At 31.7% G+C, this 19,098-nt stretch overlaps 1 protein-coding gene across 2 annotated transcripts in view; it reads left to right on the forward strand.

The window, feature by feature from the left end:
* The window catches only part of LOC145293004 (uncharacterized), a 78,799-nt gene that overhangs the window by 21,647 nt on the left and 38,054 nt on the right, over positions 1 to 19,098 (forward strand). For both annotated transcript variants that reach the window (XM_080139260.1, XM_080139259.1), the window contains exons 6-12: positions 40 to 307; positions 3,312 to 3,516; positions 5,352 to 6,003; positions 9,140 to 9,338; positions 14,137 to 14,271; positions 14,920 to 14,990; positions 18,225 to 18,329. In XM_080139260.1, coding sequence (XP_079995386.1) covers positions 40 to 307; positions 3,312 to 3,516; positions 5,352 to 6,003; positions 9,140 to 9,338; positions 14,137 to 14,271; positions 14,920 to 14,990; positions 18,225 to 18,329 — 1,635 coding nt within the window. The remainder of the gene's footprint in view (positions 1 to 39; positions 308 to 3,311; positions 3,517 to 5,351; positions 6,004 to 9,139; positions 9,339 to 14,136; positions 14,272 to 14,919; positions 14,991 to 18,224; positions 18,330 to 19,098) is intronic.

Consider the following 19,098-nt stretch of genomic DNA (forward strand, 5'->3'; position numbering starts at 1 on the left):
GTTTCAAAGGAAGTAGGAAGTTTATTTATTTTTTTTAAGGAAATTGATGCTCTTGGAGATGAAGAAGAGAAAGAGAAGAGTGAAGAATCGAATGAAATTGATGCCAGTGATAATTCTGGTGTTGATCGGGAACAGAATGTGCAGTCAAACACAGTCTCATCTGAACCAAAGAACAAAGAGCCATTGAATGGTAATGGTACTTCCAAAACCTGCAAAACTGTGAAGGAGGCAGTTGACGAAAGGGTCACAGCAGCAGTACAACAGCCAGCCCTGCAATCTCAAGAAGAAAAAATTGTCTGGCCTGAAGGTGAGAATTTTCCCCTTCGTTTAGTTCATACCCTTTTCTGTCCTTATTCCTTCCTCTTTTCTTTTTTCTTCCACTGTTTTTTTTTTTTTGCCTTATCATTTTTTGTGTTACCTTTTCTTTCTTTTTTTGTTTTACCTTTTTTGTCTTTGTTTTTTTTGTTGTTTCCCATTCATCTTCTATTTCCCTCTTTTTCTCTCACAAATTTGAAATCACAAATGTAGCATTATATCTGAAAAACTTAAATTGCTAATTGAGATATTTATCTCAATAATAGCATAGTTTCATGATATGAAAAAAGAATATTTTTAAATTTTTTTTAAAATCTGACCAAAATTAAGAAAGTTATGATTATTTTTGTGCCTTGAACATTTGGATATTTTTCCCTTTAAAACCATATGTCTATTGTCACATTTTTTCCTTACTTTTTCAGTAAAAATGTTATATGTTTATTAAAACACAAGATTAAGCAATGAAATTTGCCATAAAAGTGTACTTTTGTGCAAGGAATTTAAATATGGCACTGAAATTTTTCAGAAATTAATGATTTCCAAATAATCTTCAGTAAATGCACTAAATATGCTGCAATACCTTAAAGCTACCATATACAACTAGAAAAAAAGTTACAGAAGTCAGGTAAATTTTAATGTATTTTATTTCTAAGTGACTGAAAATTAATACCCGCACTGTTTAATGTGTATATTACAAAATTTCTTTAGTATTATTTTAGATTAATCACTTCTCCAAAATATACGATTCTCATTTTTGTTGGTAATTGCATATGAACACCTTTAAAAACATTTCAGAAAGGGGAAAAAAACAGTTTAATATGAAAATTTAATATGAAATAATCCCACATTTCAGGGCCATTCTAGTGTTTTATAAAAGTTAATTCGTTTTTTTCTATGGGAAATGAATCCTGTGTGTGTATGTTTTGTATGGAGGATGATTGTTTTCTCTAGTGTTTAGATGATTGTGTAGTTTTGAGGAGGGACTTGCCACTTGGACTTTGGGTTAGTGGTAGGGATACAGACAATTATGTGTGAAACCCTGAAAACTTGAAAGAAAAAAAAACAGAAACAATTATTTTAGAGTACGGGATTAGTTTCACATCTAAATTTAGTGTAAAATAATCTACCAGTTCGGGGCGATTCCAGCGTTTAAAGTAATTAATTTTTATTTTTCTATGGTAAATAAATCCTGTGTGTGTGTTGTTTTTTTTTTTTTTTTTTTTTTTTTTACAATTATGTGTAATTTTAAGAGGGGTTATAAAACTGGGGCTTGCCACTCGGACTTAGAGTTAATGGTAAGGTAATTTTTTTATATACTCTTCAGCTTCAAAAAATATCAACAGAATTTTGAATGCTAACTATTCTAAATGGCAAGAATGGACAGAAAATAGAAGATCATTATCCGTTAAATTTATTTGTGAACCTGATTCCTCTCTATTCTAAATTTAGAATTTTTTTTTTTTCTCCAAGATTTTAAGGTATTTGTCAAAAAAAAAAAAAAAATTAGAATCTAGTTTAGCTTTTAAATTGGCAGCTAGAAAGTTATTTATTATTGCAATTGAAGTATGAAAGTTGAGTATATTTAAAAATCAGTATTTCTTGAATAAACTACTATTTTATGAAAGAACCACAAGCCATAAATTTTGTCCTGCAGCTGATTTGCTGACTGTAATATCACACAGGATCAGTGAATTTATTAACAGGGACTTCGTTTCTAGAGCAATAGCTCTCAGCATATTAAAGACCAGAGTTTGCCATAAAGATCTATTTCACAAGATTTCTAGCCATGGAATATCTAGAAATATCCTCTCAACTATCAAATCCTTTCTCTTTGATAGGTTGATAAAAGTAGGCATTGATGGGCAGAAATCTGAAACTCTTAGTGTCAACACTGGCACACCTTAGAGATCGATTTTGGACCCAATTCTCTTCCTGATTTTTATCAATGATTTTCCAAATTACTTTATAAAATCATTTGTTGATATTTATGCAGATAACACGATCATCTATGGCAATACTTTGAAGAGCATTAATAATCAAGATCTTTCTGATTTTCTCTCTTCCAACCTGGAACATGTTGTCCAATGGGGAAAAAAGGTTCTCTCCTTTCACCACCAATGCTCTGGTTTTCACTTTACCTCAGTTTAAATGAATGGTTCTCATCTTGAGGAAGCCCTCTGCTTTGATAAGCTGCGAATGACCTTTTTGAAGTAGAAGACTTACATCAAATCTGTTGTAAAAGCTAATGGAAAAATGATTGGGTCATTCTACCGCCTCATTCCTGACAATTCTCTATCTGTTTAAGAGTCAAATATGTCCTAGGATGGAATTCTGTTGCCAAATCTGGAAAGCTGCCTTGACAAAGTACAAAACTGGCTTCAAAATCTAGTGGTTGATGTCCTTTTAGCCATCCTCTTTTCACAGAAGAGTTTTTGCTAATTTTTCTGTAGGCTATCATTGTTTTCATGGCAGGTGCTTGACTGAGCTTCATTTTATGGTCCCCCTGTAAAACATTCACAACAAAACTTGCCTAGTTACAGCCACAGTTAATAAATTCCCTTTCTTTGTCTGTGTGCCTAGAATTAAGCAAATCTTACGCGAGCAATGTTTCTTTCCTAGAACTAAATGTCTATGGAACACACTATCCATGGAGTGGCTATTCTGACGATTATAACATTGCCGTTTTCAAGTCTAATATAAACAAATCTTTGAGTTGTCCTCAGTTTCTGACTAGTTACAAGCATCATTACTAATCCCCTCATTGTTTCACTCTGTGAAACTCAATAACCCTTATCCTTTAGCACAAGCAGTGGCCTGAAGTCCTTGATAAACGGTGACTTGTTTCTAAAAAGGAAAAAAAAATGAAAATTTAAATTAAAGAAAAGATTAACCACAGTGTATTTTTTTATTTATTTATAAAAAGAAAATTTTCTTTCATGTCTGACTAAATACAACTTGTTGATAACTTTTAAAATGCCTTCTCTTTGTCGTTCCAGAACCGACAACCGAATGGCAGCAATGTTACGATGACAACACACAACACTGTTACTACTGGAACATTACGACGAATGAAGTAACGTGGGAGATTCCACCAGAGTTTACACAGTATTTGCTTCTTTATAAAGAATATGAAGAGAAAATGACAAAACTTCTGAAAGATGGTAAAACAAAACCAAAAAAACGAAAAATACCAAAGAAGAGGTGAGGCTTGACATTCTTCCTGGAAGCAGTGTTTTGTAAAAACTCCAAGTATTAAGAATAGAAAAATAGAATCATTTATTTAGCAATTGAAACGTTGAGCTAGCAAGTCTCAAGATATTTCAGTAGTACTCATTCTTTATATAGGAAAAAAGATGATTTCATTCTCCTTATTTAGGTAATATATGGTGCACTGCAAGAAGAAAATTTTTATTTTGTTTTACTTAATTATTTATATACTAACAGTACAGATTCATCATTGCCTGGATTTTTATGTTCAAATTTGTTTTGTAAATAGTTCTGTTCTATAATTACACCATTGTTTTTTTGTTTCTTGTTAGGTTCAGTACCTAAGTTAAAAAAGCAAATAAGGACTGCTAACTCTTAGTAAAGACTAAGAGTTATTCCCCTTAGCTGATTTTTCTTTTTAGGTGTTTATTTAAAAATGTGTCCATATTAAACTATCTTATTAAATTAAGCACTTTTTAAAAATTGAAGTGAAGCACATTTAATTAATTGCCAATAACATGGTACAACAATAAAAATTGAAAATTGGTTAATCAAAATAAAGTTTGATTTGTCAGCTTAAATGTTATTTAGGTCCAACTTTTAAAATCTGGTCGACATAATTATTTCAGATAGATTAAATAATAAATTTATCTATAGTAGATCTACAGACTTACTTTGCTTTATATATTAGATTCTTTTTCTGTGTGTTTGAGAAAATAAATGGCAAAAGCAGATAGTCTATTCTTTAACCGAGATATAAATTAAACTTAGAGCCTTGGTTTTTACATCCTTCAGTGTTTGTTTTCCAACTTATCAATTAATCTCCACCTCTCCATTCCATCACTAATACCACTAACACACATTCCAAAATATATGATGGAAAGAGGTTGCTGAGGGTCAAAAGTCTTTAAAATAAGTTAGACTTTGAAATATTTATCTTCCTCTCATATCGGGACGATGTATGGCACCTTTGAGGAGCTATTTAATTTAATATTAAAACATACAATCGGCCAACTTCCATGTAGATAAAGGCAAATTCAAAATTTGAAGTAAACTTTATATATAACAAAATATAAGCTTCGAAGAAGAATGTTCAAATTGAATAGTTCATTTAGAAAATGAAAGAAGGAAAAAGAGGAATTAAAAAGAAATCTTTATGAATGTACTGTCTTATTTAATTATTTATTTTTTGATATTTTCCTTCTGGTTTTTGGAAGTAAGTTTGATGAGAATGTACTTGACTCTTACAGCGATAGCAGATTTTTCTCTATACCAGTTTGATTTTATTTAAAATTTTCTCTTCTCTCTCGGGTTCACAAAAAATATCAGGTTTTTATACCCACCTGTAGGCTCAAAAAGAGTTAATTATTTTCGGTGCAGAACCTTTTATTGGTTAGAAATTCATTTATGACTATTTTTCCTTTTGATCAAAAGAATGCGTGGAGCCTGTGCACCAACATTTTTAAACATTTTGTATATGGTAGTCAGCGAATCAAGATCTAGTTGGGAGTGTACTTTTACTTACTAGTCCTCACAGATGTGACATAATGGTCGGAAAATGGGAGAGGAGCACTCTGGCCTGCAAAAAATACCTAGATAGCCCCGTTGGCATTTACTGGTAGAGGCACTTCAGTGACTAGTAATAAATAATTCCTTCTTAATTCATTAGACTTAAGAGCCCTCTTTCTGCCTAAAAAAGGGGGTAAATATATAGATTAAAAAAAAAGATTCCCATAAAAGCATGACGAACAAACAGAAAATAATTTGTCAATCATTTTCGATGGTTTTCCTATGTTTGATTTGCATTTTCTTTTATTTTCTGTTTCAAGTGAAAAGATAAAAAAGAAGTCAAGCATATCTGAAACTTCATCAAAAGATGTAGAATCTCATGTAGAATATGGACCTCATCTACCTCCATCTATGAGTGACAGAAATACCAAAGACACTAGCAATTCTCCAGAGACGATCGAACCGGACCATGTAGGCCAGGAATCTACCAATGAACCGGCTGAACCGATGTATGGACCAATGCTGAAGCCAGACTCTCCACCAGAAGCTAACAAGGAAAAAGATGAAGAATCTGATGCCGGTAGCATTTCTTCATCTACAGGTAAAGGCATGCAGAATACAGTGGGAGCAAATGAAGAGAAAGATAATGATACGATAGATGACAACAAAATTCCTCCCGTTGCTCTCACTGCTTTGGATGCTGGTAGTCCTGTTGATTCTGCGGTGACTGTTTCATCTCACAAAGAAAATAGCACGGAGACTTCCCTGACGGCCAATTTAGCTTTGATGGAATTATGCAAGAGAAAATTTAAAGCCCGTATTAGTCGAGAGGAAGAAAGTGGAAAGTCATCTGTCTCGTCATCCGTGGATGTCAAGGTTAAAGATCCCACGATTCGAAGTGATGTTGAAGAAGGGATTCTGGATATCGATGAAGTTGACAGAGAATTGGAACTTGCACTTGAAAGAAAAAAGGTGAGTTTATAATGATTTGAATATTTGTAATTATGCCTAGTGGATGTGCAAATTTATAATAAAAAAATATTGAAGAAGAATATTATTATAAGTATTTTTTTATATAAACATTCGATGAATCTGTTAATAAAATATGCAATCCTTGCAGTGTAACGATATTTGATACAAATCTGTCTATGACTGACTTGTACACCAGGTTTCAGTCATGAATGCACAACAATCTTTCTGCTAATATTATTTGGATTATTTAGACTACTGTTGTTATTTTGAGTGTTATTCACACAGTGTTTCAGTTGATGTAATCTCCACACTATCAATCAAGCTGCAACCCCTGTCCTATCGCAACAATATTGCATCCTTGTGTATGGTTTATGTGTACTTTAATAGAATGTGCTCTGATGAACTCCTTGCACGTGTACCCTCAACATACATATCTAGCAACAAAATTTCAACCTTTTACTGTAGAGATCACTAGATACTGAAAAGCCTTCTATTTTAATAGTTTCTTTCCTTGGCATGCTAGACTTTAAAATCCCCTCCTTGCTTTCTTCTTCTGTGTAAAAGTTGAAATGTAATGTGAACAAACATCTTGCTAATCTCCTACATAGTCCCCTATAGACATTGTCTCAAATAGTAGCCCTTTAAGTTCAAGGGGCAATTATGCCTTGTTTGGGGTAAAAAAAAACAAACAAAAAAACCTGTAGGTGTATCTTGTTAAACTCTAGAATCTACACAGAATTTCAAATGAAAGCGTTTCTTTAATCCACAAGAGTAGAATGTTCTCGTTCCACCAGCCATGATTGGGTAGAAGTCCTGAGTAATCTGCAATTGTATTTTTTTTGTGTTGCCTGCACTGAAGATTGAACCTTTAACCTCTAGAAGAGCATAACTTACAACTGAATTTTACCAAGTACTTTATCCACTATGCCACTGACCCATGGTGTAGTGGATAAAATACTTTGTAAAGGTTCTAAAGTTTGATAAAATACAACTGAAGAAGGTTGGAGGTTAAATCAACCGAAACGTGCGAATAACACTCAAAATAACAACAGTTCAAATAATGCGGATTATCAATCCTCATATAAAAAATTCAGAAACATAATCTTTTATCACTATACAATGTTATTCAAAACCTTAAACTCCTAAATTTTTATCCGTGAGATTATCTCAAATAATGTGTATCAAATAATTCCCAAACTCTTCCTGAACAGAAGTGGGCCATCATAGCCAAAGTTAGGGCAGTGTCCCGATATAGGTGAATCAAAGTTATTGACAATTTTGCATGTTGTCATATCCAATGCTGTTTATTGAATGCTGATAAAGACTGTTGGACATTCATGATTGAATCTTGGTGGATAAGTTCGGTAACAGGAAGCTTGTTTTACACCAAATATAGTTGCATTGTATAAAGAATGATGAATTTTATTAATGAATCTATAGGATGTTGGGGATCACCCTGCACTAAAATAAAAAGGGCCTTTTTTTAAAATAAGTATAAAATCCTAGATAAATATGAAATGATGAAAAGAATGGTCTTTTTTTTTGCTGTTGAAGATTGTAATGTTGGGTATGGGGCAGCCAAAGCAGTTGCCAACATTGTCCAGCTTTTTATTGAAACCAACCGAGAGCTCTAGTAGCATTGTTCATTTTTAATCAGACAAGTTTTAGTCATCATTTTCTTAGAACATGATAGTATAACTTTGACATCAACACTATTTCTCCAATGTCCTCTTTAACAATGCCTCCAAACCTTGAGTTTGCTACTTTTTTCTTTTTTTTTCTTAATTGTAAAAACTGAAGTTCATAATTTTTTTATGTTTTTAAAAATAAAAGCAATTTTCTAAAAGAAAAAAAAAAATAATATTCACATGTTTATTTGTTAAAATATTTACCAACAAATTAACAAAAGCAATAATTTAACGAATGAAAATTCTATTTAAAAATTGATTCACATGTAATGATTCATCATCATATTGATTTAATGTCCGTTTTATATGCTGGCATGTGTTGGACAGCTTTTGTAAATAGGTTTTCAAATCAATCTATCTCTGACCAGGTCTTTATTTATTTCTCTTTCTCTCAAATCCATTCTTACCACTTCCTTCCATGTTTCTCTTGGCCTTCTATTTACTTTTGTTTGTAATACCTTAATTCTACATCTGCTAACCTAAAATCTCTCATCCATTTTTTTCAATGTGACCATACCATCAAAATCTCCTGTACACATCTCCCTATACTGCCCAGATTTAATCTTTCTCTGAGGTCATCAGATCTAAACCTATCTTTAGGACTTAAATTACACATTGATTTTATCATTCTCCTATCATTTCTCTCCATGCAGTGCATATCCCCAACCTTCACTGGCCTGAGTTAATACTAGGAGACATTTTTAATACAAATAATTCTACTTTTGTAAATAAATAGTTCAAACTGTAGTTGTACTATATCACTTGTAAATGGATGAAATGAGGTGATTCATACCTTTTGTTTGTTTTATTAGTTATGTTCAACATTTGATACTCGGGCAATGCTGGATATATCTACTAGTTCTTAATATAGTGTATCTGTCTAACAAAATATCATTATCATCACCATCATCATGAGTTTAACATCCGTTTTACATGTGTTGGACAGTCTGTAGAAATTGATTTCCAAACTAACCTATCTCTGGTCAGGTCGTTATTTATCTCTTTTTCTTCCAAATCCATTTTTATTACTCTTTCTCTCTCATGTTTTCCTTGGTTTACCTCATGCCACCTCAACTGTTCTTTATCTACTAACCAAAGAATGCTACTCCATTCTCTTAATCTTGACCAAACCAACACAATCTCCTGTTCTACACCTATGTTCCTATACTGTATGGATTTAATTATGCTCTGAGGTCATCAGATCTAAACCTCTTTTTAAGACTTGCATTACACATCCATTGCATCATTCTAATATCACTTGTTTCCAAGCAACGTGGGTCCTCAACCCTTACTAGTCAGCTGTCACTTCAATACATTATCATGTTCCTTCCACAATTCTATGATTGGAAAATTGTTTCTCTTATGGATATGAGTGCTTTAAGTGTTTTTCATTATTAAAATTTGTCGGAATACTTTTTGTGAAATGTTTTCTTTGTTTTCTTTTAAAGAGCGAGCTGAAATCTTTAGAAGAGGAGGAAGAGAAACAATCGCATGAGAAAGTACGTGTGAAAAGAAAACATCAGAATGAAAGAGGAGCAAGTGATGATAGTGCGGCCGATGAAGTCTCTCCTGAAAAGTCTTCCAAAAAGTCCAAAGAACACAGAGAGTCATCGCTGAAACATTCAAAGAAAACCAAACACAAAAAAGGTAAGAACAAAACAAGTTGATTAAAAACTAAAAAAAAATTTTTCTATTGTTTCTACAAATGAATTTTTGGATGTTTTGAGATGAGGATTGATAATATGTATTATTTGGATCATTCCGACTACTGTTCTCATCTTGAATGTTATTCTCACAATATTGTGGGTGACATAACCTCAGATTTTCTTAGAATGTGTTTTGTGTGTGTGTATATATATATATATATATATACAGGGTGGGCCAAAATAAGGGTCCTATATATATATATATATGATTATATTTAAAGATAGGACCCTTATTTTGGCCCACCCTGTATATATATATATATATATATTAGGAATGGGACGATTCCAGTATTTTTACCGATTCCGTATTAAATTCCCAATTCTGATACAATTATCAATTCCTTCTAAATCTACACATATTTAATTATAAAGTTGTTATTTTTCACGATTACAGTAAAAACACATGCTAAATGTGCAGATCTTTTCTCAAATGTAAAGATACACTTGCGAAGGATGATCTATCGATTTTAGTTTTACTAATAGTTTCAAATCAACAGATATTCACTGCTTTAGTATGACTATCAGCGGTAGAATATTTTTCTTTGAAGAAAAACAAATAAAAAAGCCAATTAAAAGAATCGTTTTTGGTATCGGAAAATAGGCACAGATTTTTCCGATACCCCCTAAATTTCTGTTTTTTTTTTTTTTGATTTCCGATTAATCGATTCAACACTAATATATATATATATATATATATATATATATATATGTTTGACTATTTAATCTGAAGCAAAATCAGTTGAGGTTTACTTTGTTTCTCCTTCTCTCCTCTTTATCTTCTTTATAGTTTAAACAGGTGACTTTTTCAATGTCAATGTTTTATATGATCGATTTTTTTTTTGTCTTCATTTGAGAATATGACTTTTTGAATGAAGAATAAAAACTTTTCTGTTGCCTGATGAGTTGGTTGGTTAATGTTATAATCGATTGGACCGAAACATAATTTTAAGTGTGTAACATTAAAATAATGTTTATTTGAATATAAATAAAGGTACACCTTGCTCTTTATTATTGACCACTATTATATAAACCTCGTAAAATTCATTAGTTTTTATCTTTAAATATTCTTAATCTGGAACGTATATATATATATATATATATATTACAGTAGAAAAATGTGAGCATGAAAAGTAATATGATTAAACTTAAACATGGAAAAGAAAAGGACAAGATATTCTAGTAAAAAATATAAATTTGTAACTTAAAATATTGCAGCATTAAGAATTGATTATATAATGCTCAATTGAAGTTTAAAAAATATTCTTAATGTTGCAATATTTAAATTTATACATTTATTATATTTTTTACTAGAATATCTAGTCCTTTTCTTTTCCATGTTTAAGCTTAACCATATTACTTTTCATGCTCGCCTTTTTCTATTGTAATCCATGATTTTCCAGGCTCTCAATAAATTTACCTGTTCTTTGTTTAATTTCAGTGTTATTTTTTGGCCCAATAAACATAACATACACATATGTAAAACAATGTACGGCACTCATCTGCTTTCATTCTCTCTGTTTCACTTGTTACTTCTCTTTTCGCGAGAGTGGCGAATTAGTAGCAACACTAGTTGCTGAAGCCAGTCATAAAAAACGTCACTCACATATTTTTACGATTTTGAACACCAGTAAATTCATCATAACTTTTTTGTTTTACTGAATGAAAATTGAAAATTTTTTTTTCATAATATAGCTGAGAAGGTGATCTATAAACAATAAATTGCTTGAAATTTCGTTGAAAAATGAGTGAACGGTGAATCTTTAAAGCAGTTCTAAATGACTAAAACTGTCACTTAACCATATATTTAAACACAGTAGTGTTTGAATGATAAAGAAATAGAAAAAATTGATGATAACAAATAAAATTTTATATATTATTGACCCATCAAAAATTCAAACGAGGAATTATAATAATGAAAACTCTTTAATCCATAGATTTTCAAAGCTTAGCACTTTTCATCAAAGTAACAAATGCATCAAATTTAATTGCTCTGTCTAGCATATTGAGTTTTTTGTTATCTTGGTAGGTTCCAACTTAAAGATAATATTTATATATATAATTTTTTTTTTTTTTTTTACATGGAGGTCACTGCTTATCAAGGCCCAGAAGCCACTTGGGGATAAGGGTTATTGCGTGTACAGTAATCAATGGGATAGTATCGTAGTAATCGTTAGTATTGGAGATTTGATAAAGTGTCTTACTTAAGGGGGCGGTTTGTCAGAAATTTGTTTATGTTGGACTTGAAGCCATCCAAGTTGTAGTCAGGTGGGAAACAGGCAAACGGAAGAGAGTTCCGCAGTCATGCACTTCTAAGAAAGAAGCTTTGCTCATGGAATCTACGCTTTGATTTAGGCACAGATAAAGAGTGGGGGAAATTATTGACTGGTTTCAGCTAGACGGGTGTTTATCGTGAAAGATTGGCGAGGGGGTGGGGCAGAGATTGGAGCTCAGACTAACACTTGCCATGGAAATAACAATAAAACAAAGACAGGCTCGTAACGTCTCTTCTGTGGGAGAGAGGTTGCAGGGAAGAGAAAAAGGCATTCCCCACTAAGCCACAAAGTCTATTTTGTACTCTGTCAAGACAGAATAGACTCTTTTTAGCAGCATGTGCCCAGATGTGGTGGCAGTACTCCATCCTTGGACATACTTGGCTTTTATACAGATAGAGAATTGCATCAGTAGTGAGATATCTTCTGGAGTGGTAGAAGGATCCCACCATCTCCCAGCGACCCTGGCAACAGACTTGATGTATGTGTTCCATTTCAGATCAGGAGTAAAGGTCAAACCCAGAAGCTTGTCAAAACATGAAGCCCTCCCCCCCCAAGACGAGAGCCATTCATTTCAATTGATGGCAGATGGGGATCAGAGCGTTGATGATGTAAAGATAGGAGCTTGGTTTTAGATGCATTAAAAGTAACCAGCCACCTCTTCCCCCACTGTACCACATGCTCAAGATCAGAGGAGAGAAAATCAGAGAGAACTTTGTCATTTACAGCCTTTGATGTGTTGCCATAGATGGTATTGTCATCAGCATAGATGTCAACGAATGATTTAAGTATGTGTTTTGGGAGATCATTGATGTAAATCAGGAAGAGTGTTGGGCCTAGGATGGACCCCTGAGGGACTCCAGCATTAATACTGTGGGCCTCTGATTTCTGCCCATCAACCACTACTCTTATGAGCCTATCAGCGAGAAATGATTTAATAATTGATTTGTTGTCATAAAAAGGTGTTTTTCCACTGTAAAAAAAAATAGTCAATCGAATTAAGTGAAATATTTTTCAGAGATCTTCAGTCCAAAACAGTATAACCTTTTTTTTCGATATATGTTATTTTAATTGGAATTCATTATTGAGATGAGTATTATTTATATTAATTTATTTATTGCGGACTATTATTCTCATCTTTATTAATTGTTATTTCATAACGTTTCGGCCAACTATTCCTTTGACCTTCATCAGGTGATTAGAAGTTCCTATCCGTCACGGTTACCACCTGACGAAGGCCAGAGGAACAGTTGGCTTTTTTTTTTTTTTTTTTTTTTTTTGATATTTTCATTTTTTGATGTTTTGCTTAAACTGTACAAGCGTTGCATAGGTGGGGTCTTTTTAAGATAAATGGGGACATATTGATGAGAGGGAGAAGAGAGAGGACATTTATACCTTTTACAGTTCTTTAGATATTTCTTCTTTTAACACAGATATTAGAGTGGAGAGAGATTGATCAGTTCTTTAATACCAGAGGAGAGGGGACACATTACTTCGATGAGTTATACACGAAGTTCATTATAAAGATGTTTGGGAACAAGTTCATATAAGATGAGAGGGCACAAAGTTCATATTAATGATTAGTTCACATTACCTTCAATTTGGTAGAAAGATGACACAAGATGCAGTTAAAAAATATGGTATGTTCTTTTATTACATTCAACCGGTTGCAATGATTGATGACATCCAGGAATTCAAAGTCGATTATATGATTAAAACTTTCTCCCTTGCTTTCATAGGGATCCTGCTTGACTGCCTCCTGTCTCCAACTCTGTCTGTCCATCTCCAACTCTGTCTACCCCATCTTCGACTCTAGCTCCTATATTGAGAATTCATTTCTGCCATGACGTCATATGCATGTCCAAAACGTGCTGGACCTCGTGGAGAACTCACGTGGCTTAAATATACATTTCCAAAACACATTCCATTTCTACATGACCTTATTTCTGAACCTTGCTTACGAGGTTCGAATCTCGGTCTATCTAATCTCATTTTTACTCATTTAATGTTTTTCTTACTTACAAGAAAAGGCCCCCTTTTCTTGTAACAAGTACCCACATTTCAAATATTTTTTCTGATTACATATATAATGCTAAATAGATTTTAACCCAAAATGGTTCCTCATTTAATAATATTAAAAAAAAAAACAACATAAAATCATTTTTATCACATGCTGTTTACAGTGTCAATTAAAGTGATGCAGCTAACTTTATTTTTTTTCTTTTTTCTCTCTTTATTGACTCAAGCAATGAACTTACTTCAAGTCTACAACCCTCTTCCTAACTAAAAAAAAATATTGTTGTGAAATTAATTTGACTGTAAAGCTTTTATTGAACTAAACATGCATAACTCGGTTGCTGTGATTAAAATATGTAAAATTTATTTAATGGAACAGATTTTTAATTGCTGTATTTTATATAATGGAATATGAGAAGAAAAAATGTCATTCAATTTTATTTTCTGTTGTAGATGATGCAAATGGAATTTCATCAGATGAATCTAGTCCCCCACGCACAACATCCAAAAAGTCCAGAAGTAGCGATCAGAAAAAATCTCGTAGAAGTCACCAGTCAAAGAAAGAATCTCGTCCTAAAAAGAACAAAGGTTTGATTTATTTATTTTTTTTTTATTTACAACAGTTTTTAAATCATTTAAACCCTTTGAACTTTCTGACCTTGACATCATATCCTGACAAGTAGCCTTAATTTTAATCTTTTATCTTCTAATGGAATTCTCCATTTCTTTGCATTGGCTTCCTGACCTAAAACATTGATGTTATTGTTTTTTTTTCTTTTCTCATTGTAAGATTCAATCATATTCCGAAAAGCTAAAAAGACAATTTTGTTTTACAAAACCACAGAATCAAACACCATGAATAAATATTTGACAATATTAAGAACTTGAAGCATAAAAACTTTTACCAAAATGACCAGAATCAGCATTAAATAACCTGAAAAGACTTGATATGCCATAAAAAAACCCAACCAAACTATTTCTCTGCTTAATCTAACATGATGTTGAAAATACGATTTTTAACATTATTTCCTACATACCTTCACATCCAGGTCTGCTACACAAACAAATATTTTAACTTAATTTTTATTTATTTTGGTCTGATTTAACCATATAGTTTGATATTGTATCTTAAATTTAATTGTTTTAAAATTGATGTTTTTTTTTGGGGCGGGGGTTAATTTAACTATATAGTTGGATGTTCTATTTAAAATTTTATTTAATAAATTTTTATACTAGCACCGGGTTCTTCTAAAGAACGTGTGGATAGCAAATCCAGGTCATCTGAAGAAGCAGAGGAAAAATTCAAAGTAAGTGATTATATCCTTTTCTTTTTGTGTTTTGAAATTCTTCACCCATATTTGAAGGAGGGGAAGGGTAGATTGAAAAAAATTCTTGGTGTAAAGAAGTTAGGGAATCTTGTGATAGAGGTATGAGATTTATTGAATGGATTTTCTCCCTCTTGAAAAAAAATTGAAATTTATTCAGACAAAATTTTTTTTTTGCCTCATTTTACTACTTTTCTTGTGCAGATTTTTATGAATAAATTTCTTAACTACAACTTGTAATTAAATTAACTTTGAAAAAAAAAAGTTGTCGTCTGCTTCTGGGCCATTCCATGTCATGTGTGTTACAGTTCGAAAGCTTTTCAGCAATAACATTTATTTAAAATTGTCCTTATAATACTTTACTCTTTTCTTTTTGGCTTGTTTAGTCTTAAGGTGTTATTACTCTTTCATGTAGTACATAAAAACCCATACCAGTGACCATTTTTTATAATAGTCTCCTTTCAAGCGTCACGTGCATTACATTCTTAAACAATGTATAAACTCTGTGAATTATACCTTTATTTTTTTATAAAAATGTGTTTTTCTAAATTTTTATGGAGTCTTCTAATTATTACAATAGTCTTTTAATAAATTTTTATTCATTGAATCCCTGAGAATTAAGGTATTTGTTGTCACGTGTGTTACACCTAACGTCACGTGCATTACCCTTGCAAAATCTCATTGATTTCCAAAGTTCTGTGAAGTGGGAAAATACTCAAATTTGGCAACCAATCAGAATAAAGTATTTTCTTAATCTTAGTTTTTGTTCTAAGTGAATTGGTCATTTGGTTTGGACTGGTCCGTCCCTTAAAGTTCAGGCTTTATAGCATAAACAATTTTCATTGAAAAGATTTCAAACCTGCACAGGTTAGTGTAAAAACCTTTATTTTTTCATGTATGTATCATAAAAATATATCAGGTAGTTTTTTTGAAAATTGTTTGAACTCACACATATATATAAGAATTTTGGAGTAGAAATCTTTCAGACAGCGTTCATTTTCTCAGCAGCAGCAAGCACCAATAATCCACGTTGGTGACTTAGTTTAAAAAATCGACAAGGCCAGCTTGACATTTAGACAAGAACCTAGCTGAAAAGTACTGTTTACCAAATGTTGCGGTTTCAAATTATCTGGAAATAAAACAATGCATTACATTTGTTATAAAATTTGAAATGATTAAGTACTTTTCATGCAAGTGTCACTCATATAAATTCATAACAAAATGTCTGTTTACAAAGTGGTTTACAGCAATGAATTACATTTTTTAATTATTTAGAAAACATTACAAGTGTGTGATTATAAAAAGAAAATGTATATTGGCTATTCTATCCCTTGTGAACCAAGTTTCTATCTTGATTTATTTTTGTACTAGAAAACCAACTTTATGTTCTAACATTTGAATGAAAAGTCATGTGTTTTGTTCAAATTTCATGGTTTTATATATATATATATATATAGTAAATTTAGAAAATATGTATGGCAATTATATATATGTGTGTGTGTTCAGTAATGTCCTATTTTAGTGTGGAATTTTTAAAAAAATGTTCAATTAGAACAAAAAAATTGAATAGAAAGTTTATTTCCTAGTGAAGTTTTATCAATTATAGATACTGACATAGAAGTATCAGTAATAAAGTATTCCAGGAAAGACCAATGGTACTGGCCAAAAAAAGCTGATATAATTGCATACCAGCCCGAGAATGTGATTGGAAAATCAAGTCCACCAATGGTAGATATTGGAAGAAATCAGGATGTTCTTTATTATTTTCAACCTAAAATTTCTCAATAAATAAATCTTTTATAGCATTGTATGAGTATGTTATGTTTAAATCCATTGATTATTGAAGATTTTGAAGTGATTTTTTGGCATATAACACGTGACGTCATGTTTGTTACACAAATTCGAAGTGTTCTTTAAAGAAAAAAAAAATAGAATTTTTGCTACTATTTTGTTTGCAGTAATATACTAGCTTATAATCAGGAAGGATTTTTTCCTTGAGGGTTTTATTGAAGAATGAGAAAAAAAAGTGTCATGTGTTGTTACATGGACATAGGGCTAACTTTATGAAAATTTAATGTAAAAATGATTAACAACAGAAACTCAGGGCTTCAATTATTTTTAAATCTATATATGTATCAATCATGAAAAATATAATTAAACGTAATTCTATGTTATTTATTAGTAAAAATGAATGCCTGAAGAATAGGCAATTCTTTCATTTTCTGACTTCAATAAATAGCCGATGTTTATAGCCTCAGCACAGACAACACAGAAAAGATCAGAATTCAAATTTATTTTGTTTGTAGTTTAGGGTGTTTTTCAGAACAATGCTAGAAAATATTGGATTTAAAATTCTCTGATTTTGGACCACTTTCCATACCCCTCTTGTTTACAAAACCATTGCTACTGCTGCTACGTTGAGTTTGGAGGAATTTTTTCCCTTTGATTTAGTAGATGTATACTGACAGCATTAGGGATCATGCTCACTCATCAGATTTATTATACAGACATTAGCACTGTACAACTATTACTTCCACACATATGTACGCTATGATAGTATTCCATGGCACACTGGTTGAAACTCCGTTAGGTTAATATACTGAATTATATTGATATGAGAAAAAATATGATCTGTAGGATCACCTGTTGGATTTGTGTTGGATAGTTTGAATAAAAAAAAAGTGAATTTGCAAAGTCAATTAAATATGAAAAAAAAAAAAAAAACTTTTGAATTAATTTCTTTCCACTATATCTACCCCCCTCTCTCTCTCTCTCTCTACATCTACAGGTTAAATATAATTATTATTTTAGTTGATATTCTGTTTTTATAATGGATGATTTCAATCTTTTTATTTTTTCCTTTCTTGATTTCCTTCGATTGTAATGAACATAGAGAGGAGTGAGAGTGATAGATAGCGTATTAAATAAGAACTAGTGGGGAGGGGCATACAGTGAGAGTGATAGCAAGAAATGGATCACTGTGAATCAATTGACAATTATGGCTAACTAGAATAATTAAACTGGAAGTTTTTTTCTGTTTTTTTATTTTATCCCAAACATAACTCAATCCCAAAACTAAGGAATATTTTCGACTATTTTATGTGATTAAAATATATGGGTAAAATTCTTAGGGCAATAAATATTGATTAACTTGACTTTGGTATAATAAAGGTCTATATGTAGTAAATGTTTTTTCTTTTTTTTTCTCTATTTCAGGAATCTGTTATTGATTTGAGTCTGCTCGTTATGGATAAAATGGATTTCCTTGAGATTGATGTCAGTAAGCAATCCAAACTGCAACACTTGTACATTCAACTCAAGGTAAACCGGAAAGAACTATTTAAAAAAATTTTTTTTTTATATAAAATTTGGCAAAAGTTCTTGGAAACATCTGTAAGGAATTTGGAATAAACAGACAAAATGCCTTTGAAACCAAATTTAAGATGAAAATATTTTTATTAAAAATCATTAGATGTTTTTGGGTTTTTTTTTTATCTTGACTTTTCCCCCAAGAACTTTTGCCAAATTTTATTACACTACATGCCTAAAAAAGTTCATATTGATTATCTTATATATATATATATATATATATAAGTATAATAGTAGTGTGTGTGTGCACCTCTCCTACAGCCCACACGACTGGACCGATCATGACTAAACCTGGCATGATGATGGTCCGCCCACCTAGGGATGGTGCGTACCATTTTTCAAGGTTATGGTTAAAGGTCAAGGTCATAGGATATGTATATATATACTCTCCTACAGCCCACACCATTGGACTAATCCTGACATGATGTTGGTCTCCAATCTAGGGATGCTGAACATCATTTTCTAAAGTCAAAGGTTAAGGTAATATTTGATGCAGCTCTTCATAAACTCCCCCACTTAGGGATGGTGCAAACACAAAACACGGGTATCTTTGCTATTATTAAATGATATAAATGGCCATTGACTCCCAAATAATACATTTATATTTTTAGATATTATACATCCAGGATTATGCCTATTTTAAAAAACAAAAAAACAAAACACTTTGTGGGTGTTTGTGTATTTTTCAAGTTTTAGCTGAACAAACAAACATTTTCCCTTT

Source organism: Euprymna scolopes, chromosome 14, assembly GCF_053919585.1.
Source record: "Euprymna scolopes isolate OS-2025 chromosome 14, ASM5391958v1, whole genome shotgun sequence".
In the NCBI taxonomy this organism is placed as follows: Eukaryota; Metazoa; Mollusca; class Cephalopoda; order Sepiida; family Sepiolidae; genus Euprymna; species Euprymna scolopes.